The sequence below is a fragment of the Scyliorhinus torazame genome, chromosome 19 (genome assembly GCF_047496885.1).
Source record: "Scyliorhinus torazame isolate Kashiwa2021f chromosome 19, sScyTor2.1, whole genome shotgun sequence".
NCBI lineage: Eukaryota > Metazoa > Chordata > Chondrichthyes > Carcharhiniformes > Scyliorhinidae > Scyliorhinus > Scyliorhinus torazame.
Window position 1 is genome coordinate 24,410,360 of NC_092725.1, and position 27,691 is coordinate 24,438,050.

A 27,691-nucleotide genomic window follows, 5' to 3' on the forward strand; every position below is an offset into this window, starting at 1 on the left:
CCCCTCCCGCGCTCTCCCCCTCCCGCGCTCTCCCCCTCCCGCGCTCTCCCCCTCCCGCGCTCTCCCCCTCCCGCGCTCTCCCCCTCCCGCGCTCTCCCCCTCCCGCGCTCTCCCCCTCCCGCGCTCTCCCCCTCCCGCGCTCTCCCCCTCCCGCGCTCTCCCCCTCCCGCGCTCTCCCCCTCCCGCGCTCTCCCCCTCCCGCGCTCTCCCCCTCCCGCGCTCTCCCCCTCCCGCGCTCTCCCCCTCCCGCGCTCTCCCCCTCCCGCGCTCTCCCCCTCCCGCGCTCTCCCCCTCCCGCGCTCTCCCCCTCCCGCGCTCTCCCCCTCCCGCGCTCTCCCCCTCCCGCGCTCTCCCCCTCCCGCGCTCTCCCCCTCCCGCGCTCTCCCCCTCCCGCGCTCTCCCCCTCCCGCGCTCTCCCCCTCCCGCGCTCTCCCCCTCCCGCGCTCTCCCCCTCCCGCGCTCTCCCCCTCCCGCGCTCTCCCCCTCCCGCGCTCTCCCCCTCCCGCGCTCTCCCCCTCCCGCGCTCTCCCCCTCCCGCGCTCTCCCCCTCCCGCGCTCTCCCCCTCCCGCGCTCTCCCCCTCCCGCGCTCTCCCCCTCCCGCGCTCTCCCCCTCCCGCGCTCTCCCCCTCCCGCGCTCTCCCCCTCCCGCGCTCTCACCGTCCCGCGCTCTCCCCCTCCCGCACGCTCTCCATCTCGCGTGCACTCCCTCTCTCTTGCGCTCTCCCGCGCTCTCCCTCTCCCGCGCTCTCCCTCTCCCGCGCTCTCCCTCTCCCGCGCTCTCCCTCTCCCGCGCTCTCCCTCTCCCGCGCTCTCCCTCTCCCGCGCTCTCCCTCTCCCGCGCTCTCCCTCTCCCGCGCTCTCCCTCTCCCGCGCTCTCCCTCTCCCGCGCTCTCCCTCTCCCGCGCTCTCCCTCTCCCGCGCTCTCCCTCTCCCGCGCTCTCCCTCTCCCGCGCTCTCCCTCTCCCGCGCTCTCCCTCTCCCGCGCTCTCCCTCTCCCGCGCTCTCCCTCTCCCGCGCTCTCCCTCTCCCGCGCTCTCCCTCTCCCGCGCTCTCCCTCTCCCGCGCTCTCCCTCTCCCGCGCTCTCCCTCTCCCGCGCTCTCCCTCTCCCGCGCTCTCCCTCTCCCGCGCTCTCCCTCTCCCGCGCTCTCCCTCTCCCGCGCTCTCCCTCTCTCTCGCTCTTATTCTCTTTCGCTCTTATTCTCTTTCGCTCTCCTCTCCCGCACTCTCCCTCTCTCTCATGCTCTCCTGCGCTCTCCCTCTCTCCTGCGCTCTCCCTCTCCTGCGCTCTCCCTCTCCTGCGCTCTCCCTCTCCTGCGCTCTCCCTCTCTCGCGCTCTCCCTCTCCCGCGCTCTCCCTCTCGACCCCCGTCTCTGTCGCCTTCCCTCTCTTTCCATCACCCTCTCTCTCGCTCTCGCCCTCCCTCTCTCTCAATCACCTTCTCTCTCTCGCTCTCCCTCTCTCTCGCCCTCCCTCTCTCTTGTCCTCTCTCTCTCTCTCTCATTCCCTCTCTTACTCTCGCATTCCCCATCTCCCTTGTGTTCCCTCTCTCATGCACACACAGTTACACATATGTTAAGTACCTCAGTGAGAGTGGGAGATGTGGAGATGAGTATGTGCTCTTTCTCCCAGAGCTGGGTGGTGGCTGAGAGTGGGATGATCCATTGGACATTTTACATTATACTCCTGGCAGACTGACTTCTCCACCTTTCTCTCTCTCTCTCTGCGTTGCACTCCCAGGCTTATTCATACCTCGGAGTCTTTCCGAGGAAACCATGACCCGGGACGTACATCTGGGGGACACGGTTGCGGCCAGTGGCTTCTACCAGAAATACAATCCCAAAGATGTGATTGGGAGGTAGGTAGCCCACTATTTCTTTCCCAATTGGCCAGTATACCCGTGCGGGAGTGTGTGTTCGCCAGTGTGCCCGCACACATCTGTGTGTCTGCCAGTGTGCCCGCACACTTGTGTTCCTGTGTGTTCGCCAGTGTGCCTGCACATGTGTGTTTGTGTGCTGTGTGCCCATGCACATGTGTGCTTCTGTGTGTTTGTCAGTGTCCCTGCACATGTCTGTGTTTCTGTGTGTTCATCAGTGTCCCCGCACATGTGTATTTCTGTGTGTTAATCAATGTCCCCGCACATATGTGTTTCTGTGTGTTCATCACTGTCCCCGCACATGTGTGTTTCTGTGTGTTCACCAGTGTGCCTACACACATGTGTTTGTGTGTTCGATAGTCTATCTGCACACGGGTTTCTGTGTGTTTGCCAGTGTGCCCGCACACATGTGTGTTGCTGTATTTCCACCCGTGTACCCGCACACATGTGTTTCCGTGTGTTCGTCACTATGCCCGCACACATGTGTTTTTTATTTTTTATTTAGTGTACCCAATTCATTTTTTCCAATTAAGGGACAATTTAGCGTGGCCAATCCACCTACCCTGCGCATCTTTGGGTTGTGGGGGCAAAACCCACACAAACACGGGGAGAATGTGCAAACTCCACACGGGCAGTGACCCAGAGCCGGGATCGAACCTGGGACCTCGGCACCATTAGGCCGCAGTGGCACACATGTGTTTCTCTGTGTTAGTCAGTGTCCCCGCACACACCTGTGTTTGTGTGTTCGTCAGTGTGCCCAGACACATGTGTGTTTGTGTGTTCGTCAGCGTCCCCGCACACGTGTGTTGCTGTGTTTCCGCCCGTGTCCCCGCACACGTGTGTGTTTCTATGTGTTCGTCAGTGTCCCTGCACAGGTGTGTGTTTTTCCATGTGCTCGTCTGGGTGCCCATACGCGTGTTGTTTCTGTATGTTCGCTAGTGTACCTGCACACGTGTGTGTTCTTGTGTGTTCACTAGTGTGTGTGTGTTTGCGAGCGTATGAGAGAGTGAGTGAGTGAGTGTGAGTGTGTGTGAAAGAGAGAGAGTGAGTGAGTGAATGTGTGTAAGAGAGAGAGAGATTGTGTGCATGCAGCTGGGATTTTCTGAGGCATCATCATGGTGACCCAGTACCTTTGTCTTTCCCCAGGGGAGTCAGCAGCGTGGTGCAGAGATGTGTCCACAAGGTGACAGGGATGGAGTACGCGGTGAAGATTATCGAGGTAACTGCTGAGGGTATGAGCCCGGACCAGCTGGACGAGGTTCGCAGATCCACCCAGAAGGAGATTGAGATTCTGAAGGTGGTCTCGGGACACCCAAGCATCAGTAAGAAATTAGATTACAGCCTGTTCTCTAGGCCGCAGCATGGGTATCTGTCCGTGCTGGACGCCACACCTGGCAGTTGACTGATGGCCCGTGCTGTAAGCTGCAGCCTGGAAGCCGGGTGACTGCACTGCAGGCCTCAGCTGGAAGTTGGGTGACAGGGTGTTCTGTAGGCCGCAGCCTTGGAATCGGGTGACGATCTGCGCTACAGGCCTCAGCCTGGAAGTCGGGTGATGGGCTGCGCTGTAGGCCTCAGCCTGGGTGTTGAGTGACAATCTGCGCTGTAGGCCTCAGCCTGGGTGTTGGGTGACGGGATGCGCTATAGGCCTCAGCCTGGAAGTCAGGTGATGGCTTGTACTGTAGGCCGCAACCTGGGAGTCGGGTGACTGTCTGCGCTACAGTCCCAACCTTAGCAGTTGTATTATGGCATCGCTGAAGGCCGGAGCCTGGGAGTTACCTTTGGGCCTCAATATATAGAACGAAGCTTGGAGATGGAGTAACTGTAAATTTTCATTCTGAGTGTGGTGTTGGGTGCTCTGGTGCACAGATGAGCCAACACAGTTGTATGTGGTACAACTCTATTTTATTTTAACTCTTATAATACAGTTCGTTCTGGATACTCTGCACGTGCTGTCTCCCTGAGTGTGTCGTGTAGTAGGTCTGTCCTGGTCCTCCTCTGCAGCTAATACTGACCACCGGGGGTCGTGTCTGTGCTTTTATATCTTTCTGTCATTGGTTGTGGTGTTGTGTGTTCTGATTTGTCTGTTGGTGTGTCTATCATGATGTCTGTGTTTGAATATCATGACACTGAGGTGACTACTTTCACTGTATTCCTCTTTCTGCAGTCACGTTGATTGATTTCTTCACCTCGGAGACAGTTACCTTCCTCGTGTTTGACCTGTAAGTATCAGAGTTTGCTCTTGATGACAGACTGAAAAATTGCAACTAAGTGGGTGGAAATACTGACCAATGATTCCCCAGGAGACACAGCCTCTATTCTAGGCCCAGTGCTGAGAAAAACTCACTCACACCCTGCGCGCATCACTCTGAGCTTGACCATTTTTGTTTCACTTCTCCCACCTGCAGAATGAAACGAGGGGAGCTGTTTGACTATCTCACGCACAAAGTCGTCCTGAGTGAAAAAGAAACCAGGTGGGCATCGATCAAAGTACACTTTGCTTGGGGCACAATATGCAGAGGGGACTGAAAGACACCAGTCAGTGTACAGATATCTCCCTGAGAGAGAGGGGACTGAGAGACACCAGTCAGTGTACAGATATCTCCCTGAGAGAGGGGACTGAGAGACACCAGTCAGTGTACAGATATCTCCCTGAGAGAGAGGGGACTGAGAGACACCAGTCAGTGTACAGGTATCTCCCTGAGAGAGAGGACTGAGAGACACCAGTCAGTGTACAGATATCTCTCTGAGAGAGAGAGAGGGGACTGTGAGACACCATTCAGTGTACAGATATCTCCCTGAGAGAGAGGGGACTGAGAGACACGAGTCAGTGTACAGATATCTCCCTGAGAGAGAGGACTGAGAGACACCAGTCAGTGTACAGATATCTCCCTGAGAGAGAGAGAGGGACTGAGAGACACCAGTCAGTGTACAGATATCTCCCTGAGAGAGAGAGAGGGGACTGAGATACACCAGTCAGTGTAGAGATATCTCCCTGAGAGAGGGGACTGAGAGACACCAGTCAGTGTGCAGATATCTCCCTGAGAGAGTGGGGGGGACTGAGATACACCAGTCAGTGTAGAGATATCTCCCTGAGAGAGGGGACTGAGAGACACCAGTCAGTGTACAGATATCTCCCTGAGAGAGAGGGGACTGAGAGACACCAGTCAGTGTACAGGTATCTCCCTGAGAGAGAGGACTGAGAGACACCAGTCAGTGTACAGATATCTCTCTGAGAGAGAGAGAGGGGACTGTGAGACACCATTCAGTGTACAGATATCTCCCTGAGAGAGAGGGGACTGAGAGACACCAGTCAGTGTACAGATATCTCCCTGAGAGAGAGGACTGAGAGACACCAGTCAGTGTACAGCTATCTCCCTGAGAGAGAGAGAGAGAGAGAGGGGTGACTGAGAGACACCAATCAGTGTGCAGATATCTCCCTGAGAGAGTGGGGGGGACTGAGATACACCAGTCAAAAAGAACAAAGAACAAAGGAATATACAGCACAGGAACAGGCCCTTCAGCCCTCCAAGCCCGTGCCGACCATGCTGCCCGACTAAACTACAATCTTCTACACTTCCTGGGTCCGTATCCCCCTATTCCCATCCTATTCATGTATTTGTCAAGATGCCCCTTAAATGTCACTATCGTCCCTGCTTCCACCACCTCCTCCGGTAGCGAGTCCCAGGCACCCACTACCTTCTGCGTAAAAAACTTGCCTCGTACATCTACTCTAAACCTTGCCCCTCTCACCTTAAACCTATGCCCCCTAGTAATTGACCCCTCTACCCCGGGGAAAAGCCTCTGACTATCCACTCTGTCTATGCCCCTCATAATTTTGTAGACCTCTATCAGGTCGCCCCTCAACCTCCTTCGTTCCAGTGAGAACAAGTGTACAGATATCTCCCTGAGAGAGAGTGGGAACTGAGAGTGGGAACTGAGAGACACCAGTCAGTGTACAGATATCTCCCTCAGAGAGAGAGGGGACTGAGAGACACCAGTCAGTGTACAGATATCTCCCTGAGAGAGAGAGGGGACTGAGAGACACCAGTCAGTGTACAGATATCTCCCTGAGAGAGAGAGGGGACTGAGAGACACCAGTCAGTGTACAGATATCTCCCTGAGATAGAGGGGACTGAGAGACACCAGTCAGTGTACAGATATCTCCGAGTGAAAGAGGGGACTGAGAGACACCAGTCAGTGTACAGATATCTCCCTGAGAGAGGGGACTGAGAGACACCAGTCAGTGTACAGATATCTCCCTGAGAGAGAGGGTACTGAGAGACACCAGTCAGTGTACAGATATCTTCCTGAGAGAGAGGGGACTGAGAGACACCAGTCAGTGTACAGATATCTCCCTGAGAGAGAGGACTGAGAGACACCAGTCAGTGTACAGATATCTCCCTGAGAGAGAGAGGGGACTGAGAGACACCAGTCAGTGTACAGATATCTTCCTGAGAGAGAGGGGACTGAGAGACACCAGTCAGTGTACAGATATCTCCCTGAGAGAGAGGGGGAACTGAGACACCAGTCAGTGTACAGATATCTCCCTGCCTGGTGATGGGCAGTGGGTTGGCTGGCAGGGTTTACTGATGCCAAGAGAGTAACTACTCTAATCATCTCCCCTTCTCTTTTTCTGTCCTGTGACCAAATCCTTTCCTGCTTGCCTTCTTTGCCTCTCTTCCCATCCCCGGCCCGTTCCACCCTTCGACCTCCTATGTCCCACACCCCACCCTTGCAGGAACGTGATGAGGGAGCTCCTCGAAGCCATTCATTACCTGCACAAGCTAAACATCGTCCACAGGGACATCAAGACAGAGAACATCCTCCTCGACGACCAGGTGCACGTCCGCCTCTCCGACTTTGGCTTCGCTTGTCACCTCAGGCATGATGAGAAGCTCCGCGGTGAGTGGCCAGCTTCTCCGGCAAGAGTAGCCCTTGGTGGATGGTGCGAAAAGGCTGTTCAGCACAGATAGAATCTCAGTTAGGCCACACTCGGAGCACTGTTCAGAGTCTCTCTACCATCGGTTAGACCACACTGGGAGCACTGTGCACAGTTCTGGTCTCCGTATCCCTTCGTTAGACCACACTGGGAGCACAGTGCGCAGTTCCGGTCTCCATATCCCTCAATTAGACCACACTGAGAGCACTGTGCACAGTTCTGGTCTCCGTATCCCTCAGTTAGACCACACTGGGAGCACTGTGCACAGTTCCTGTCTCCATATCCCTCAGTTAGACCACACTGAGAGCACTGTGCACAGTTCTGGTCTCCGTATTCCTCAGTTAGACCACACTGAGAGCACTGTGCACAGTTCTGCACTCCATATCCCTCGGTTAGACCACACTGGGAGCACTGTGCACAGTTCTGGTCTCCATATCCCTTCGTTAGACCACACTGGGAGCACTGTGCACAGTTCTGGTCTCCATATCCCTCAGCTAGACCACACTGAGAGCACTGTGCACAGTTCTGGTCTCCGTATCCCTCGGTGGGACCACACTGGGAGCACTGTGCACAGTTCTGGTCTCCATATCCCTTGGTTAGACCACACTGGGAGCACTGTGTACAGTTCTGGTCTCCATATCTCTCTGTTAGACCACACTGGGAGCACTGTGTACAGTTCTGGTCTCCATATCTCTCTGTTAGACCACACTGGGAGCACTGTGCACAGTTCTGGTCTCCATATCCCTTGGTTAGACCACACTGGGAGCACTGTGCAAAGTTATGATCTCCATATCCCTCGGTTAGACCACACTGAGAGCACTGTGTACAGTTCTGGTCTCCATATCCCTCAGTTAGACCACACTGGGAGCACTGTGCACAGTTCTGGTCTCCGTATCCCTCGGTTAGACCACACTGGGAGCACTGTGCACAGTTCTGGTCTCCATATCCCTTGGTGAGACCACACTGAGAGCACGGTGCACAGTTCTGGTCTCCATTTCCCTCAGTTAGACCACACTGGGAGCACTGTGCACAGTTCTGGTCTCCATATCCCTCGGTTAGACCACACTGGGAGCACTGTGCACAGTTCTGGTCTCCGTATCCCTCGGTTAGAACACACTGGGAGCACTGTGCACAGTTCTGGTCTCCATATCCCTCAGCTAGACCACACTGAGAGCACTGTGCACAGTTCTGCTCTCCATATCCCTCGGTTAGAACACACTGGGAGCACTGTGCACAGTTCTGGTCTCCATATCCCTCGGTTAGTCCACACTGGGAGCACTGTGCACAGTTCTGGTCTCCGTATCCCTCGGTTAGACCACACTGGGAGCACTGTGCACAGTTCTGGTCTCCATATCCCTCGGTTAGACCACATGGGAGCACTGTGCACAGTTCTGGTCTCCGTATCCGTCGGTGAGACCACACTGGAAGCACTGTGCACAGTTCTGGTCTCTATATCCCTCGGTTAGACCACACTGTGAGCACTGTGCACAGTTCTGGCCTCCATATCCCTCGGTTAGTCCACACTGGGAGCACTGTGCACAGTTCTGGTCTCCATATCCCTCGGTTAGTCCACACTGGGAGCACTGTGCACAGTTCTGGTCTCCGTATCCCTCGGTTAGACCACACTGGGAGCACTGTGCACAGTTCTGGTCTCCGTATCCCTCGGTTAGACCACACTGGGAGCACTGTGCACAGTTCTGGTCTCCGTATCCCTCGGTTAGACCACACTGGGAGCACTGTGCACAGTTCTGGTCTCCGTATCCCTCGGTTAGACCACACTGGGAGCACTGTGCACAGTTCTGGTCTCCGTATCCCTCGGTTAGACCACACTGAGAGCACTGTGCACAGTTTTGGTCTCTATATCCCTCGGTTAGACCACACTGGGAGCACTGTGCACAGTTCTGGTCTCCATATCCCTCAGTTAGACCACAGTGGGAGCACTGTGTACAGTTCTGGTCTCCATATCCCTCAGTTAGACCACACTGAGAGCACTGTGCACCGTTCTGGTCTCCATATCCCTCGGTTAGACCACACTTGGAGCAGTGGCCACAGTTCTGGTCTCCGTATCCCTCGGTTAGACCACACTTGGAGCAGTGGCCACAATTCTGGTCTCCGTATCCCTCGGTTAGACCACACTTGGAGCAGTGGCCACAGTTCTGGTCTCCGTATCCCTCGGTTAGACCACACTTAGAGCAGTGGCCACAGTTCTGGTCTCTGTATTATAAATACTCCCAAGAAAGATTGAAGAGGCTCTTTTGTCTTCAAAAAAATGATTAGGGAGGCAAATCCAAAGTTTAAGGCTCCAGAACACTAAAGGCAAGGAAAATGGTTGGGCGATGGTTATCGGGAGCTACTTGTGAGACCAGTATTGGGGGAGTGCAGAAATCCCTGAGGGTCCCAGGAGATTACAGAGGTAGGGAGGGTTATTGGGGCTTGAGGAGATGTCAGATATGGGGAGAGTTGTCGGGACGAGAGGAGGTTACAGAGATAGCGAGGGTTGTAGGGATTGGAGGAGGTTACAGATATAGGGAGGTGATAGAGATTTGAGGAGGTTACAGGGATCGGGAGGGTTGTAGGGGTTGTAGGAGGTTAGAGAGATAGGGAGGGTTGTAGGGGCTGGAGGAGGTTACAGAGATAGGGAGGGTTGTAGGGGTTGGAGGGGGTTGCAGAGATAGGGAGGGTTTTGGGATTGGAGGAGGTTATAGAGATAGGGAGGGTTGTAGGGATTAGAGGAGGTTACAGAGATAGGGAGGGTTGTAGGGATTAGAGGAGGTTACGGAGATAGGGAGCGTTGGAGGAGGTTACAGAGATAGGGAGGGTTGTAGGGTTAGAGGAGGTTACAGAGATAGGGAGGGTTGTAGGGACAGGAGGAGGTTATGGAGATGGGGAGGATTGTAGGGGCTGGAGGAGGTTACAGAGATAGGGAGGGTTGTAGGGGCTGGAGGAGGCTACGGAGAGAGGGAGGGTTGTAGGGGCAGGAGGAGGTTACAGAGATGGGGAGGGTTGCAGGGGCTGGAGGAGGTTACAGAGATGGGGAGGGTTGATGGGGCTGGAGGACGTTACAGAGATGGGGAGGGTTGTAGGGGCTGGAGGAGGTTTCAGAGATAGGGAGGGTTGTAGGGGCTGGAGGAGGTTACAGAGATAGGGAGGGTTGTAGGGGCTGGAGGAGGTTACAGAGATAGGGAGGGTTGTAGGGTCTGGAGGAGGTTACAGAAATAGGGAGGGTTGTAGGGGCTGGAGGAGGTTACAGAGATGGGGAGGGTTGTAGGGGCTGGAGGAGGTTACAGAGATAGGGAGGGTTGTAGGGGCTGTAGGAGGTTACAGAGATAGGGAGGGTTGTAGGGGCTGGAGGAGGTTACAGAGATAGGGAGGGTTGTAGGGTCTGGAGGAGGTTACAGATATAGGGAGGGTTGTAGGGGCGGGCTGGAGGAGGTTACAGAGATAGGGAGGGTTGTAGGGGCTGGAGGAGGTTACAGAGATAGGGAGGGTTGTCGGGACTGGAGGAGGTTACAGAGATAGGGAGGGTCGTAGGGACTGGAGGAGGTTACAGAGATAGGGAGGGTTGTAGGGGTTCGAGGTGGTTACAGAGATGGGGAGGGTTGTAGGGGCTGGAGGAGGTTACAGAGATAGGGAGGGTTGTAGGGGCTGGAGGAGGTTACAGAGATAGGGAGGGTTGTAGGGGCTGGAGGAGGTTACAGAGATAGGGAGGGTCGTAGGGACTGGAGGAGGTTACAGAGATAGGGAGGGTTGTCGGGACTGGAGGAGGTTACTGAGATAGGGAGGGTTGTAGGGGCTGGAGGAGGTTACAGAGATAGGGAGGGTTGTAGGGGCTGGAGGAGGTTACAGAGATAGGGAGGGTCGTAGGGACTGGAGGAGGTTACAGAGATAGGGAGGGTTGTAGGGGTTCGAGGTGGTTACAGAGATAGGGAGTGTTGTAGGGGCTGGAGGAGGTTACAGAGATAGGGAGGGTTGTAGGGGCTGGAGGAGGTTACAGAGATAGGGAGGGTCGTAGGGACTGGAGGAGGTTACAGAGATAGGGAGGGATTTTGTTCATGACCTGGAGGGATTTAAAATCAAAGAGGTGAATTTTGAAATGGAGGCCTTGCCAGGCGGGGAGGCAGTGGAGGGTCAGCGAGCACAGGGAAGTGTTTTGGGTGGATGGGGATGCGCTGCGAGCCCAGACACGGGGTGTGCGAGCAGCGGGATAGTCGAGTCTGGAGGAAAGGAAGGACATGGAAGTGGGGTTTATCAGCGGATGAGCTGAGACGAGCTGGATGTTGGGGTGGTGGGAATAGGAGGCCTGAGCGATGGGGGTGGGTATGAGGTTGGATTATGGTGACGGGTAGCAGGTGAGTTTTCATGTGCCTTAACCATCTCGTACCACTTGCTGTCTACACCCACCCCCCCCGCCTGACCTTCCCTTCCCCCCCGCTGACCTTCCCTTCCCCCCCCCGCCTGACCTTCCCTTCCCCCCCGCCTGACCTTCCCTTCCCCCCCGCCTGACCTTCCCTTCCCCCCCGCCTGACCTTCCATTCCCCCCCCGCCTGACCTTCCCTTCCCCCCGCCTGACCTTCCCTTCCCCCCGCCTGACCTTCCCTTCCCCCCCCGCCTGACCTTCCCTTCCCCCCCCGCCTGACCTTCCCTTCCCCCCGCCTGACCTTCCCTTCCCCCCCGCCTGACCTTCCCTTCCCCCCCGCCTGACCTTCCCTTCCCCCCCGCCTGACCTTCCCTTCCCCCCCGCCTGGACCTTCCCTTCCCCCCCGCCTGACCTTCCCTTCCCCCCCGCCTGACCTTCCCTTCCCCCCGCCTGACCTTCCCTTCCCCCCCGCCTGACCTTCCCTTCCCCCCCGCCTGACCTTCCCCTTTTCCCCCCCTCCTGACCTTCCCTTTCCCCCCTCCTGACCTTCCCTTCTCCCCCCCTCCTGACCTTCCCTTTCCCCCCCCCGCCTGACCTTCCCTTTCCCCCCCGCCTGACCTTCCCTTTCCCCCCCCCGCCTGACCTTCTCCCTTTCCCCCCCCCGCCTGACCTTCCCCTTTCCCCCCCCCGCCTGACCTTCCCTTCCCCCCCCCCCGCCTGACCTTCCCTTTCCCCCCCCCGCCTGACCTTCCCTTTCCCCCCCCCCGCCTGACCTTCCCTTTCCCCCCCCCCCCGCCTGACCTTCCCTTTCCCCCCCCCCCCCGCCTGACCTTCCCTTTCCCCCCCCCTGCCTGACCTTCCCTTTCCCCCCCCCCCGCCTGACCTTCCCTTTCCCCCCCCCCCGCCTGACCTTCCCTTTCCCCCCCCCCCCGCCCTGACCTTCCCTTTCCCCCCCCCCCCGCCTGACCTTCCCTTTCCCCCCCCCCCCGCCTGACCTTCCCTTTTCCCCCCCCCCCGCCTGACCTTCCCTTCCCCCCCCCCCGCCTGACCTTCCCTTTCCCCCCCCCCCGCCTGACCTTCCCTTTCCCCCCCCCCCCCCGCCTGACCTTCCCTTTCCCCCCCCCCCGCCTGACCTTCCCTTTCCCCCCCCCCCGCCTGACCTTCCCTTTCCCCCCCCCCCGCCTGACCTTCCCTTTCCCCCCCCCCGCCTGACCTTCCCTTTCCCCCCCCCGCCTGACCTTCCCTTTCCCCCCCCCCCGCCTGACCTTCCCTTTCCCCCCCCCCCGCCTGACCTTCCCTTTCCCCCCCCCCCGCCTGACCTTCCCTTTCCCCCCCCCCCCGCCTGACCTTCCCTTTCCCCCCCGCCACCGCCTGACCTTCCCTTTCCCCCCCCCCCGCCTGACCTTCCCTTTCCCCCCCCCCCGCCTGACCTTCCCTTCCCCCGCCTGACCTTCCCTTTCCCCCCCCCCCCGCCTGACCTTCCCTTTCCCTCCCCCCCCGCCTGACCTTCCCTCTCCCCCCCCCCCCCCCCACCCCCCCCCTGACCTCCCCTCCCCCCCCCCCCTTCCCACCTTCAGACCTCTGCGGGACACCGGGTTACTTGGCTCCAGAGTTGCTGATCTGCTCCATGGATGAAAACCACGCGGGCTATGGCAAGGAGGTGGACATGTGAGTGACTGCGCATTGGGGCTGGAGATGGGCAGCAGTTAAAGAAGACGAGGATACACTGGGGATGGGGATGGAGGGCTGCAGGGGGTATTAGATTACGTGGGGAGTTTAAACAAAGACAAGGGGTGTGTTCCCAGGGATTTGGTAGATTCAGGGAGTTTGGCGGTCACTGGATCAACGTTTTCAAGATGTTCATGGGGATTGATAGGGTAGAGAGAGACAGAGAGGATAGAGACAGACAGTGAGAGAGGATAGAGAGAGACGGAGAGAGGGTAGTGGGAGACTGAGAGAGAGGATAGAGGGAGATGGAGAGAGAGGATAGAGAGAGACAGGGAGAGAGGATAGAGAGAGACAGGGAAAGGATAGAGAGAGCCAGGGAGAGAGGGTAGAGAGAGACAGGGAGAGAGGAGAGAGAGACAGGGAGAGAGGAGAGCGAGAGAGACAGGGAGAGAGGAGAGAGAGAAAGACAGGGAGAGAGAATAGAGAGAGAGAGACAGGGAGAGAGGATAGAGAGAGACAGGGAGAGAGGAGAGAAAGACATGGAGAGAGAACAGAGAGAGAGACAGGGAGAGAGGAGGGAGAGAGAATAGAGAGAGAGACAAGGAGAGATAGACGGAGAGAGGAGAGAGAGAGACAGGGAGAGAGGAGAGAGAGAGAGAGAGAGACAGGGAGAGAGGGGAGAAAGACATGGAGAGAGAATAGAGAGAGAGACAGGGAGAGAGGAGAGAGAGAGAGACAGGGAGAGAGAATAGAGAGAAAGACAAGGAGAGATAGACGGAGAGAGAGAGACAGGGAGAGAAGAGAGGGACAGGGAGAGAGGAGAGAGAGAGACAGAGAGAGAGAGAGAGAGAGACAGGGAGAGAGGAGAGAAAGACATGGAGAGAGAACAGAGAGAGAGACAGGGAGAGAGGAGAGAGAGAGACAGGGAGAGAGAGGATAGAGAGAAAGACAGGGAGAGAGAATAGAGAGAGAGACCGGGAGAGAGGAGAGAGAGAGACAGGGAGAGAGGAGAGAGAGAAAGACAGGGAGAGAGAATAGAGAGAGAGACCGGGAGAGAGGAGAGAGAGAGAGAGACAGGGAGAGAGAAGAGAGAGGGAGAGAGGAGAGAGAGAAAGACAGGGAGAGAGAATAGAGAGAGAGACAGGGAGAGAGGAGAGAGAGAGAGAGAGACACGGAGAGAGGATAGAGAGTGACAGGGAGAGAGGATAGAGAGAGAGTGACAGGGAGAGAGGAGAGAGAGAGCCAGGGAGAGAGAGAGAGAGTGACAGGGAGAGAGGAGAGAGAGAGAGAGACACACGGAGAGAGAGGATAGAGAGAAACAGGGAGAGAGAGAGTGACAGGGAGAGAGAGAGAGAGAGAGAGACAGGGAGAGAGGAGAGAAAGACATGGAGAGAGAACAGAGAGAGAGACAGGGAGAGAGGAGAGAGAGAGACAGGGAGAGAGAGGATAGAGAGAAAGACAGGGAGAGAGAATAGAGAGAGAGACCGGGAGAGAGGAGAGAGAGAGACAGGGAGAGAGGAGAGAGAGAAAGACAGGGAGAGAGAATAGAGAGAGAGACAGGGAGAGAGGAGAGAGAGAGAGAGAGAGACACGGAGAGAGGATAGAGAGTGACAGGGAGAGAGGATAGAGAGAGAGTGACAGGGAGAGAGGAGAGAGAGAGCCAGGGAGAGAGAGAGAGAGTGACAGGGAGAGAGGAGAGAGAGAGCGACACACGGAGAGAGAGGATAGAGAGAAACAGGGAGAGAGGATAGAGAGAAACAGGGAGAGAGGATAGAGAGAGAGTGACAGGGAGAGAGGAGAGAGAGAGAAACAGGGAGAGAGGATAGAGAGAGAGTGACAGGGAGAGAGGAGAGAGAGAGACAGGGAAAGAGGATAGAGACAGACAGTGAGAGAGGATAGAGAGAGACAGGGAGAGAGGAGAGAGAGAGCCAGGGAGAGAGGGGAGAGAGAGCCAGGGAGAGAGAGAGAGAGTGACAGGGAGAGAGGAGAGAGAGAGAGAGACACACGGAGAGAGAGGATAGAGAGAAACAGGGAGAGAGAGAGTGACAGGGAGAGAGAGAGAGAGAGACAGGGAGAGAGGAAAGAAAGAGAGTGACAGGGAGAGAGAGAGAGAGAGAAAAACAGGGAGAGAGGATAGAGAGAAACAGGGAGACAGACTCCCTCAGTAATAACCCTCCGACAGTGCGGCGCTCCCTCTGCACTGACCCTCCGACAGTGCGGCGTTCCCTCAGTACTGACCCTCTGACAGTGCGGCGCTCCCTCAGCACTGACCCTCCGACAGTGCGGCGCTCCCTCAGCACTGACCCTCTGACAGTGCGGCGCTCCCTCAGCACTGACTCTCTGACTGTGCGCCGCTCCCTCAGCACTGACCCTCTGATAGTGCGGCACTCCCTCTGTGTGGACCGTCTGACAGTGCGGCACTCCCTCAGTAATGACCCTCGGACAGTACGGTGCTCCCTCAGTACTGGCCCTCCGACAGTGCGGCGCTCCCTCTGCACTGACCCTCCGACAGTGCAGCACTCCCTCAGCACTGACCCTCTGACAGTGCGGCGCTCCCTCAGTACTGACCCTCCGACAGTACGGTGCTCCCTCAGTACTAGCCCTCCGACAGTGCGGCGCTCCCTCAGTACTGTCCCACCGACAATACAGTGCTCCCTCAGCACTGACTCTCTGACTGTGCGGCGCTCCCTCAGCACTGACCCTCTGACAGTGCGGCGCTCCCTCAGTAATGACCCTCGGACAGTACGCTGCTCCCTCAGTACTGGCTCTCCGACAGTGCGGCGCTCCCTCAGTACTGTCCCTCCAACGGTGCGGCGCTCACTCAGCACTGACCCTCCAACAGTGCGGCGCTCCCTCAGCACTGACCCTCCAACAGTACGGCGCTGCCTCGGTACTGACCATCCAACAGTGCGGCACTCCCTCAGTACTGACCCTCCGACAGTGCGGCGCTCCCTCAGCACTGACCCTCTGACAGTGCGGCACTCCCTCTGTGCGGACCCTCTGACAGTGTGGCTCTCCCTTAGTACTGACGCCCGGACAGTGCTGCGCTCCGTCAGTACTGACCCTCGGACAGTGCGGCGCTCCCTCAGTACTGACCCTCCCACAGTGTGGCGTTCCCTCAGCATTGACCCTCCGACATGCGGCGTTCCCTCAGTACTGACCCTCCGACAGTGCGGCGCTCCCTCAGTACTCACCGTCTGACAGTGCGGCACTGCCTCAGCAGTGACCCTCCGCCAGTGCGACACTCCCTCAGCATTGACCCTCCGACAGTGCTGTGCTCACTCAGTGCTGGCATTCGGACAGTGCGGCGTTCCCTCAGTACTGACCCTCTGACAGTGCGGCGCTCCCTCAGCACTGACCCTCCGACAGTGCGGCGCTCCCTCAGCACTGACCCTCCGACAGTGCGGTGCTCTCTCAGCACTGACCCTCCGACAGTGCGGCGCTCCCTCAGCACTGACCCTCCGACAGTGCGGTGCTCCCTCAGTACTGACCCTCTGACAGTGCGGCGCTCCCTCAGTACTCACCGTCTGACAGTGCGGCACTGCCTCAGCAGTGACCCTCTGACAGTGCGGTGCTCCCTCAGCACTGACCCTCTGACAGTGCGGCGCTCCCTCAGTACTGACCCTCTGACAGTGCGGCGCTCCCTCAGTACTGACCCTCTGACAGTGCGGCGCTCCCTCAGCACTGACTCTCTGACTGTGCGGCGCTCCCTCAGCAATGACCCTCTGACAGTGCGGCACTCCCTCTGTGTGGACCGTCTGACAGTGCGGCACTCCCTCAGTAATGACCCTCGGACAGTACGGTGCTCCCTCAGTACTGGCCCTCCGACAGTGCGGCGCTCCCTCTGCACTGACCCTCCGACAGTGCAGCACTCCCTCAGCACTGACCCTCTGACAGTGCGGCGCTCCCTCAGTACTGACCCTCCGACAGTGCGGCTCTCCCTCAGCACTGACTCGCCGACAGTGTGGCACTCCCTCAGTACTGACTCTCCGACAGTGCGGCGCTCCCTCAGTTCTGACTCTCCGTCAGTGCGGCATTCCCTCAGCACTGACCCTCCGACAGTGTGGCTCTCTCTCAGCACTGACCCTCTGACAGTGCGGCGCTCCCTCAGTACTGACCCTCTGACAGTGCGACACTCCCTCAGTCCTGACTCTCCGTCAGTGCGGCATTCCTTCAGCACTGACCCTCCGACAGTGCGGCTCTCTCTCAGCACTGACCCTCTGACAGTGCGGCGCTCCCTCAGTACTGACCCTCTGACAGTGCGACACTCCCTCAGTACTGACCCTCTGACAGTGTGGCGCTCCCTCAGTACTGACCCTCTGACAGTGCGGTGCTCCATCAGTACTGACCCTCTGACAGTGCGGCACGCCCTCAGCACTGACCCTCTGACAGTGCGGCACTCCCTCAGCACTGACCCTCAGACAGTGCGGCGCTCCCTCAGTACTGACCCTCTGACAGTGCGGCGCTCCCTCAGCCCTGACCCTCAGACAGTGCGGTGCTCCCTCAGTACTGACCCTCTGACAGTGCGGCACTCTCTCAGTACTGACCCTCTGACAGTGCGGCACTCCCTCAGTACAGACCCTCTGACAGTGCAGCACTCCCTCAGTACTGACCCTCTCACAGTGCGGCGCTCCCTCAGTACTGACCCTCCGACAGTGCGGTGCTCCCTCAGCACTGACCCTCTGACAGTGCGGCGCTCCCTCAGCACTGACCCTCCGACAGTGCGGTGCTCCCTCAGCACTGACCCTCTGACAGTGCGGCGCTCCCTCAGCACTGACCCTCTGACAGTGCGGCACTCTCTCAGTACTGACCCTCTGACAGTGCGGCACTCCCTCAGTACTGACCCTCCGACAGTGCGGCACTCCCTCAGCACTGACCCTCAGACAGTGCGGTGCTCCCTCAGTACTGACCCTCCGACAGTGCGGCACTCCCTCAGTACTGACCCTCTGACAGTGCGGCGCTCCCTCAGTACTGACCCTCCGACAGTGCGACACTCCCTCAGTACTGACCCTCTGACAGTGCGGCGCTCCCTCAGCACTGACCCTCTGACAGTGCGGCACTCCCTCAGTACTGACCCTCTTACAGTGCGGCGCTCCCTCAGCACTGACCCTCTGACAGTGTGGCGCTCCCTCAGTACTGACCCTCCGACAGTGCGACACTCCCTCAGTACTGACCCTCTGACAGTGCGACACTCCCTCAGTACTGACACTCGGACAGTACGACGCTCCCTCTGTACTGACCCTCTGACAGTGTGGCGCTCCCTCAGTACTGACCCTCTGACAGTGTGGCGCTCCCTCAGTACTGACCCTCCGACAGTGCGACACTCCCTCAGTACTGACCCTCTGACAGTGCGACACTCCCTCAGTACTGACCCTCCGACAGTGCGACACTCCCTCAGTACTGACCCTCTGACAGTGCGACACTCCCTCAGTACTGACACTCGGACAGTGCGACGCTCCCTCTGTACTCCCTGATGTCACTGACCCTCTGTGGTGAGTTCTTTCTGGACTGAGTTTAGCTGACTCACAATGTTTGATTGGCTCTTTCTCGCTCCGTCTCCCTCTTCTTCCAGGTGGTCTGCTGGTGTGGTTATGTACACTCTCCTCGCTGGCTCACCGCCTTTCTGGCACCGCAAGCAGATGGTGATGCTCCGCTTTATCATGGAGGGAAACTACCAGCTGACCTCGAACGAATGGGAGGACCGTTCTGACACAGTGAAGGAGCTGGTATGTTGCTGCAGTGGGACAGGGTAGGTGGAATACCTCCCACCTCAGCAAACCCGGTGCTGTCCCTGTCCTGGGGGTGTTTGATGGGAGCAGTGTAGAGGGAGCTTTACTCTGTATCTAACCCCGTGCTGTACCTGTCCTGGGAGTGTTTGATGGGGACAGTGTAGAGGGAGCTTTACTCTGTACCTAACCCCGTGCTGTACCTGTCCTGGGCGTGTTTGATGGGGACAGTGTAGAGGGAGCTTTACTCTGTATCTAACCCCGTGCTGTATCTGTCCTGGGAGTGTTTGATGGGGACAGTGTAGAGGGAGCTTTACTCTATATCTAACCCCATGCTGTACCTGTCCTGGGAGTGTTTGATGGGGACAGTGTAGAGGGAGCTTTACTCTGTATCTAACCCCGTGCTGTACCTGTCCTGGGAGTGTTTGATGGGGACAGTGTAGAGGGAGCTTTACTCTGTATCTAACCCCGTGCTTTACCTGTCCTGGGAGTGTTTGATGGGGACAGTGTAGAGGGAGCGTTACTCTGTATCTAACCCCGTGCTGTACCTGTCCTGGGAGTGTTTGATGGGGACAGTGTAGAGGGAGCTTTACTCTGTATCTAATCCGGTGCTGTACCTGTCCTGGGAGTGTTTGATGGGGACAGTGTAGAGGGAGCTTTACTCTGAATCTCACCCCGTGCTGTACCTGTCTTGGGAGTGTTTGATGGGGACAGTGTAGAGGGAGCTTTACTCTGTATCTAACCCCGTGCTGTACCTGTCCTGGGAAAGTTTGATGGGGACAGTGGAGAGCGAGCTTTACTCTGTATCTAACCCCGTGCTGTCCCTGTCCTGGGAGTGTTTGATGGGGACAGTGTAGAGGGAGCTTTACTCTGTATCTAACCCGGTGCTGTACCTGTCCTGGGAGTGTTTGATGGGGACAGTGTAGAGGGAGCTTTACTCCGTATCTAACCCCGTGCTGTACCTGTCCTGGGAGTGTTTGATGAGGACAGTGTAGAGGGAGCTTTACTCTGTATCTAACCCCGTGCTGTACCTGTCCTGTGGGTGTTTGATGGGGACGATGATGATGCAGTAAAGTTTATTGTCCTCTTCCTCCACCGGCAGATCTCTAGGATGTTGACCGTAGACCCCAGTAAGAGAATTACAGCTGAGGAGGCTCTCAGCCATCCCTTCTTCCAAAGTTACACGCCAGAAGTACGACATTTCAGCCCGCTCCGAAAATTCCGGGTAGGTGCAGAGAAGGGAGGGTGTTCAATGGCTCGCAGGGAGTGGGTGTGAAGGAGACGGAGCGTCTGCGGTGGGTGTGAAGGAGGCGGAGCGTCTGCGGTGGGTGTGAAGGAGACGGAGCGTCTGCGGTGGGCGTGTATGAGACTGAGCGTCTGCGGTGGGTGTGAAGGAGACGGAGCATCTGCGGTGGGCGTGTATGAGGCGGAGCGTCTGCGGTGGGTGTGAAGGAGGCGGAGCGTCTGCGGTGGGTGTGAAGGAGGCGGAGCGTCTGCGGTGGGTGTGAAGGAGGCGGAGCGTCTGCGGTGGGTGTGAAGGAGGCGGAGCGTCTGCGGTGGGTGTGTATGAGACTGAGCGTCTGCGGTGGGTGTGAAGGAGACGGAGCGTCTGCGGTGGGCGTGTATGAGGCGGAGCGTCTGCGGTGGGTGTGAAGGAGGCGGAGCGTCTGCGGTGGGTGTGAAGGAGGCGGAGCGTCTGCGGTGGGTGTGAAGGAGGCGGAGCGTCTGCGGTGGGTGTGAAGGAGGCGGAGCGTCTGCGGTGAGTGTGAAGGAGACGGAGCGTCTGCGGTGGGTGTGAAGGAGACGGAGCGTCTGCGGTGGGTGTGAAGGAGGCGGAGCGTCTGCGGTGGGTGTGAAGGAGACGGAGCGTCTGCGGTGGGTGTGAAGGAGACGGAGCGTCTGCGGTGGGAGTGAAGGAGACGGAGCGTCTGCGGTGGGTGTGAAGGAGACGGAGCGTCTGCGGTGGGGTTGAAGGAGGCGGAGCGTCTGCGGTGGGTGTGAAGGAGGCGGAGCGTCTGCGGTGGGTGTGAAGGAGACGGAGCGTCTGCGGTGGGTGTGAAGGAGACGGAGCGTCTGCGGTGGGTGTGAAGGAGACGGAGCGTCTGCGGTGGGCGTGTATGAGGCGGAGCGTCTGCGGTGGGTGTGAAGGAGGCGGAGCGTCTGCGGTGGGTGTGAAGGAGGCGGAGCGTCTGCGGTGGGCGTGTATGAGACGGAGCGTCTGCGGTGGGTGTGAAGGAGACGGAGCGTCTGCGGTGGGTGTGAAGGAGACGGAGCGTCTGCGGTGGGGTTGAAGGAGGCGGAGCGTCTGCGGTGGGTGTGAAGGAGGCGGAGCGTCTGCGGTGGGTGTGAAGGAGACGGAGCGTCTGCGGTGGGTGTGAAGGAGGCGGAGCGTCTGCGGTGGGTGTGAAGGAGGCGGAGCGTCTGCGGTGGGTGTGAAGGAGGCGGAGCGTCTGCGGTGGGTGTGAAGGAGGCGGAGCGTCTGCGGTGGGTGTGAAGGAGGCGGAGCGTCTGCGGTGGGTGTGAAGGAGGCGGAGCGTCTGCGGTGGGTGTGAAGGGGACGGAGCGTCTGCGGTGGGTGTGAAGGAGACGGAGCGTCTGCGGTGGGTGTGAAGGAGACGGAGCGTCTGCGGTGGGTGTGAAGGAGACGGAGCGTCTGCGGTGGGTGAGAAGGAGGCGGAGCGTCTGCGGTGGGTGTGAAGGAGACGGAGCGTCTGCGGTGGGTGAGAAGGAGGCGGAGCGTCTGCGGTGGGTGTGAAGGAGACGGAGCGTCTGCGGTGGGTGTGAAGGAGGCGGAGCGTCTGCGGTGGGTGTGAAGGAGACGGAGCGTCTGCGGTGGGTGTGAAGGAGGCGGAGCGTCTGCGGTGGGTGTGAAGGAGGCGGAGCGTCTGCGGTGGGTGTGAAGGAGGCGGAGCGTCTGCGGTGGGCGTGTATGAGACGGAGCGTCTGCGGTGGGTGTGAAGGAGACGGAGCGTCTGCGGTGGGTGTGAAGGAGGCGGAGCGTCTGCGGTGGGTGTGAAGGAGGCGGAGCGTCTGCGGTGGGTGTGAAGGAGACGGAGCGTCTGCGGTGGGTGTGAAGGAGACGGAGCGTCTGCGGTGGGTGTGAAGGAGACGGAGCGTCTGCGGTGGGTGTGAAGGAGGCGGAGCGTCTGCGGTGGGTGTGAAGCAGACGGAGCGTATGCGGTGGGTGTGAAGGAGGCGGAGCGTCTGCGGTGGGTGTGAAGGAGGCGGAGCGTCTGCGGTGGGTGTGAAGCAGACGGAGCGTCTGCGGTGGGTGTGAAGGAGGCGGAGCGTCTGCGGTGGGTGTGAAGGAGGCGGAGCGTCTGCGGTGAGTGTGAAGGAGGCGGAGCGTCTGCGGTGGGTGTGAAGGAGGCGGAGCGTCTGCGGTGGGTGTGAAGGAGACGGAGCGTCTGCGGTGGGTGTGAAGGAGGCGGAGCGTCTGCGGTGGGTGTGAAGGAGGCGGAGCGTCTGCGGTGGGTGTGAAGGAGACGGAGCGTCTGCGGTGGGTGTGAAGGAGACGGAGCGTCTGCGGTGGGTGTGAAGGAGGCGGAGCGTCTGCGGTGGGTGTGAAGGAGACGGAGCGTCTGCGGTGAGTGTGAAGCAGACGGAGCGTCTGCGGTGGGTGTGAAGGAGACGGAGCGTCTGCGGTGGGTGTGAAGGAGGCGGAGCGTCTGCGGTGGGTGTGAAGGAGACGGAGCGTCTGCGGTGAGTGTGAAGCAGACGGAGCGTCTGCGGTGGGTGTGAAGGAGACGGAGCGTCTGCGGTGAGTGTGAAGCAGACGGAGCGTCTGCGGTGGGTGTGAAGGAGACGGAGCGTCTGCGGTGGGTGTGAAGGAGACGGAGCGTCTGCGGTGGGTGTGAAGGAGGCGGAGCGTCTGCGGTGGGTGTGAAGGAGACGGAGCGTCTGCGGTGGGTGTGAAGGAGGCGGAGCGTCTGCGGTGGGTGTGAAGGAGGCGGAGCGTCTGCGGTGGGTGTGAAGGAGGCGGAGCGTCTGCGGTGGGTGTGAAGGAGACGGAGCGTCTGCGGTGGGTGTGAAGGAGACGGAGCGTCTGCGGTGGGTGTGAAGGAGACGGAGCGTCTGCGGTGGGTGTGAAGGAGACGGAGCGTCTGCGGTGGGTGTGAAGGAGGCGGAGCGTCTGCGGTGGGTGTGAAGGAGGCGGAGCGTCTGCGGTGGGTGTGAAGGAGGCGGAGCGTCTGCGGTGGGTGTGAAGGAGGCGGAGCGTCTGCGGTGGGTGTGAAGGAGGCGGAGCGTCTGCGGTGGGTGTGAAGGAGGCGGAGCGTCTGCGGTGGGTGTGAAGGAGGCGGAGCGTCTGCGGTGGGTGTGAAGGAGGCGGAGCGTCTGCGGTGGGTGTGAAGGAGACGGAGCGTCTGCGGTGGGTGTGAAGGAGACGGAGCGTCTGCGGTGGGTGTGAAGCAGACGGAGCGTCTGCGGTGGGTGTGAAGCAGACGGAGCGTCTGCGGTGGGTGTGAAGCAGACGGAGCGTCTGCGGTGGGTGTGAAGCAGACGGAGCGTCTGCGGTGGGTGAGAAGGAGGCGGAGCGTCTGCGGTGGGTGTGAAGGAGACGGAGCGTCTGCGGTGGGTGTGAATGAGACGGAGCGTCTGCGGTGGGTGTGAATGAGACGGAGCGTCTGCGGTGGGTGTGAAGGAGGCGGAGCGTCTGCGGTGGGTGTGAAGGAGGCGGAGCGTCTGAGGTGGGTGTGAAGGAGGCGGAGCGTCTGCGGTGGGGGTGTATGAGACTGAGCGTCTGCGGTGGGTGTGAAGGAGGCGGAGCGTCTGCGGTGGGTGTGAAGGAGGCGGAGCGTCTGAGGTGGGTGTGAAGGAGGCGGAGCGTCTGCGGTGGGCGTGTATGAGACTGAGCGTCTGCGGTGGGTGTGAAGGAGGCGGAGCGTCTGCGGTGGGTGAAGGAGACGGAGCGTCTGCGGTGGGTGTGAAGGAGACGGAGCGTCTGCGGTGGGTGTGAAGGAGGCGGAGCGTCTGCGGTGGGTGTGAAGCAGACGGAGCGTCTGCGGTGGGTGTGAAGGAGACGGAGCGTCTGCGGTGGGTGTGAATGAGACGGAGCGTCTGCGGTGGGTGTGAAGGAGACGGAGCGTCTGCGGTGGGTGTGAAGGAGACGGAGCGTCTGCGGTGGGGGTGAAGGAGACGGAGCGTCTGAGGTGGGGGTGAAGGAGACGGAGCGTCTGCGGTGAGTGTGAAGGAGGCGGAGCGTCTGCGGTGGGTGTGAAGCAGACGGAGCGTCTGCGGTGGGTGTGAAGGAGGCGGAGCGTCTGCGGTGGGTGTGAAGCAGACGGAGCGTCTGCGGTGGGTGTGAAGGAGACGGAGCGTCTGCGGTGGGTGTGAAGGAGGCGGAGCGTCTGCGGTGGGTGTGGAGCAGACGGAGCGTCTGCGGTGGGTGTGAAGCAGACGGAGCGTCTGCGGTGGGTGTGAAGGAGACGGAGCGTCTGCGGTGGGTGTGAAGGAGACGGAGCGTCTGCGGTGGGTGTGAAGCAGACGGAGCGTCTGCGGTGGGTGTGAAGGAGGCGGAGCGTCTGCGGTGGGTGTGAAGGAGACGGAGCGTCTGCGGTGGGTGTGAAGGAGGCGGAGCGTCTGCGGTGGGTGTGAAGGAGGCGGAGCGTCTGCGGTGGGTGTGAACGAGGCGGAGCGTCTGCGGTGGGTGTGAAGGAGACGGAGCGTCTGCGGTGGGTGTGAAGGAGGCGGAGCGTCTGCGGTGGGTGTGAAGCAGACGGAGCGTCTGCGGTGGGTGTGAAGGAGACGGAGCGTCTGCGGTGGGTGTGAATGAGACGGAGCGTCTGCGGTGGGTGTGAAGGAGACGGAGCGTCTGCGGTGGGTGTGAAGGAGGCGGAGCGTCTGCGGTGGGTGTGAAGCAGACGGAGCGTCTGCGGTGGGTGTGAAGGAGACGGAGCGTCTGCGGTGGGTGTGAAGGAGGCGGAGTGTCTGCGGTGGGTGTGAAGGAGGCGGAGCGTCTGCGGTGGGTGTGAACGAGGCGGAGCGTCTGCGGTGGGTGTGAAGGAGGCGGAGCGTCTGCGGTGGGCGTGTATGAGACGGAGCGTCTGCGGTGGGTGTGAAGGAGGCGGAGCGTCTGCGGTGGGCGTGTATGAGACGGAGCGTCTGCGGTGGGTGTGAAGGAGGCGGAGCGTCTGCGGTGGGTGCGAAGGAGGCGGAGCGTCTGCGGTGGGTGAGAAGGAGGCGGAGCGTCTGCGGTGGGTGTGAAGGAGACGGAGCGTCTGCGGTGGGTGTGAAGGAGACGGAGCGTCTGCGGTGGGTGTGAAGGAGACGGAGCGTCTGCGGTGGGTGTGAAGGAGGCGGAGCGTTTGCGGTGGGTGTGAAGGAGGCGGAGCGTCTGCGGTGGGTGAGAAGGAGGCGGAGCGTCTGCGGTGGGTGTGAAGGAGGCGGAGCGTCTGCGGTGGGTGTGAAGGAGACGGAGCGTCTGCGGTGGGTGTGAAGGAGGCGGAGCGTCTGCGGTCGGTGAGAAGGAGGCGGAGCATCTGCGGTGTGTGTGAAGGAGACGGAGCGTTTGCGGTGGGTGTGAAGGAGGCGGAGCGTCTGCGGTGGGTGAGAAGGAGGCGGAGCGTCTGCGGTGGGCGTGTATGAGACTGAGCGTCTGCGGTGGGTGTGAAGGAGGCGGAGCGTCTGCGGTGGGTGAGAAGGAGGCGGAGCGTTTGCGGTGGGTGTGAAGGAGGCGGAGCGTCTGCGGTGGGTGAGAAGGAGGCGGAGCGTCTGCGGTGGGTGTGAAGGAGGCGGAGCGTCTGCGGTCGGTGAGAAGGAGGCGGAGCATCTGCGGTGTGTGTGAAGGAGACGGAGCGTTTGCGGTGGGTGTGAAGGAGGCGGAGCGTCTGCGGTCGGTGAGAAGGAGGCGGAGCGTCTGCGGTGGGTGAGAAGGAGGCGGAGCGTCTGCGGTGGGTGAGAAGGAGGCGGAGCGTCTGCGGTGTGTGTGAAGGAGACGGAGCGTTTGCGGTGGGTGTGAAGGAGGCGGAGCGTCTGCGGTGGGTGAGAAGGAGGCGGAGCGTCTGCGGTGGGTGTGAAGGAGGCGGAGCGTCTGCGGTGGGTGTGAAGGAGACGGAGCGTCTGCGGTGGGTGTGAAGGAGGCGGAGCGTCTGCGGTCGGTGAGAAGGAGGCGGAGCATCTGCGGTGGGTGTGAAGGAGACGGAGCATCTGCGGTGGACCTCCGGGCAAGGTGCATCTCTAGTGGGCGAGGTATTGATGAAATACTCCGTTTGAAACCCTCTTGCCTGCCTCCTCGCACTTTGGCCTGGATGGGTCGAGGGGTGTGGGCAATGCCACCTCTTCCACAGGTCGCTGTCTGGGCCGCCCGAGTCTGTATCCGTGTCTACGATAACTACAGGAGAGTCAAGCTGGTCACCAAGGAGGCACTGATCAAAGATCCCTATGCCATGAAAGCCGTGCGGAGGCTGATCGATGGCTGTGCGTTCGGTATCTATGGGCATTGGGTGAAGAAAGGACTGACCCAGAACCGTGCCGCCCTCTTCGAGAACTCACCCAAGGCCCTCATTCACCTTCCCACTTTCCTGGACGAGGAGGAGGATCAGGATATGATACAAATTTACAGTGACTGAAGGTAAGATCAGATCATTCGCCAGCATTTTCCGAATCACATGTCAGTGTTTTATGGGGACAGTGTGGAGCAGGCATTGTCAAACTCGGGGGCACGATCCGCGGGTGGGTTGCGGGCGGGTATCGGGAGGGTCGCGGAGCCATTCGTCGCAGCAATCCCGATCGCGCAAACCCACGCGCAGCAGGCAGCTTTTAATAATGCCAACTGCGAGCGGCCTTCAAAATGGCCAGGAAAAGATTTAAAAAATTTGTCCCCACTGCGCATGCGTGCACGATCACCGGTGATCGGGCACGCAGGCGCAGTGCGGCCGCATTTGTTTTTATACGGTCGCAGACTTTTTTTTCAAGTTCGGGCGGCCAATGGAACCATTGGGGCCAAAGGGACCCAAAACCATTAACTCCATTTTTGTCAGCAACAAACAAGGTAAGAGAAAATGATGGGTCGCGAAGGTCAGCCGGGTTGGGCCCCGAAGGTTGGCCGATTGGTAAAAATGGGTCCCCGGAAAAAACGCTTGCAAAACACTGGTGTAGAGGGAGCTTTACTCTGCATCTAACCCCGTGCTGTACCTGCCCTGGGAGTGTTTGATGGGGACAGTGTAGAGGGAACTTTACTCTGCATCTAACCCCGTGCTGTACCTGCCCTGGGAGTGTTTGATGGGGACAGTGTAGAGGGAGCTTTACTCTGTATCTAACCCCGTGCTGTACCTGTCCTGGGAGTGTTTGATGGGGACAGTGTAGAGGGAGCTTTACTCTGCATCTAACCCCGTGCTGTACCTGTCCTGGGAGTGTTTGATGGGGACAGTGTAGAGGGAGCTTTACTCTGTATCTAACCCCGTGCTGTACCTGTCCTGGGAGTGTTTGATGGGGACAGTGTAGAGGGAGCTTTACTCTGTATCTAACCCCGTGCTGTACCTGTCCTGGGAGTGTTTGATGGGGACAGTGTAGAGGGAGCTTTACTCTGTATCTAACCCCGTGCTGTACCTATCCTGGGAGTGTTTGATGGGGACAGTGTTGAGGGAGCTTTACTCTGTATCTAACCCTGTGCTGTCCCTGTCCTGGGAGTGTTTGATGGAGACAGTGTAGAGGGAGCTTTACTCTGGATCTAACCCCGTGCTGTACCTGTCCTGGGAGTGTTTGTTGGGGACTCTGTAGAGGGAGCTTTACTCTGTATCTAACCCCGTGCTGTACCTGCCCTGGGAGTGTTTAATGGGGACAGTGTAGAGGGAGCTTTACTCTGTATCTAACCCCATGCTGTACCTGTCCTCGGAGTGTTTGATGGGGACAGCGTAGAGGGAGCTTTACCCTGTATCTAACCCCGTGCTGTATCTGTCCTCGGAGTGTTTGATGGGGACAGCGTAGAGGGAGCTTTACCCTGTATCTAACCCCGTGCTGTACCTGTCTGGGAGTGTTTGATGGGGACAGAGTAGAGGGAGCTTTACTCTGAATCTAACCCCATGCTGTACCTGTCCTGTGAGTGTTTCATGGGGACAGTGTAGAGGGAGCTTTACTCTTTATCTAACCCCGTGCTGTACCTGTCCTGGGAGTGTTTGATGGGGACAG

At 59.2% G+C, this 27,691-nt stretch overlaps 1 protein-coding gene across 5 annotated transcripts in view; it reads left to right on the forward strand.

Moving 5' to 3' along the window:
- The window catches only part of LOC140396053 (phosphorylase b kinase gamma catalytic chain, skeletal muscle/heart isoform-like), a 49,944-nt gene that overhangs the window by 13,579 nt on the left and 8,674 nt on the right, over positions 1 to 27,691 (forward strand). For 4 of the 5 annotated variants that reach the window (XM_072484143.1, XM_072484146.1, XM_072484145.1 and 1 more), the window contains exons 2-10: positions 1,740 to 1,857; positions 3,022 to 3,197; positions 4,040 to 4,094; positions 4,281 to 4,346; positions 6,614 to 6,777; positions 12,749 to 12,839; positions 18,412 to 18,565; positions 19,668 to 19,790; positions 25,852 to 26,135. In XM_072484143.1, coding sequence (XP_072340244.1) covers positions 1,740 to 1,857; positions 3,022 to 3,197; positions 4,040 to 4,094; positions 4,281 to 4,346; positions 6,614 to 6,777; positions 12,749 to 12,839; positions 18,412 to 18,565; positions 19,668 to 19,790; positions 25,852 to 26,133 — 1,229 coding nt within the window. In that variant the 3' untranslated portion in view covers positions 26,134 to 26,135. The remainder of the gene's footprint in view (positions 1 to 1,739; positions 1,858 to 3,021; positions 3,198 to 4,039; positions 4,095 to 4,280; positions 4,347 to 6,613; positions 6,778 to 12,748; positions 12,840 to 18,411; positions 18,566 to 19,667; positions 19,791 to 25,851; positions 26,136 to 27,691) is intronic. The other variant, XM_072484147.1, reaches the window with a different exon arrangement.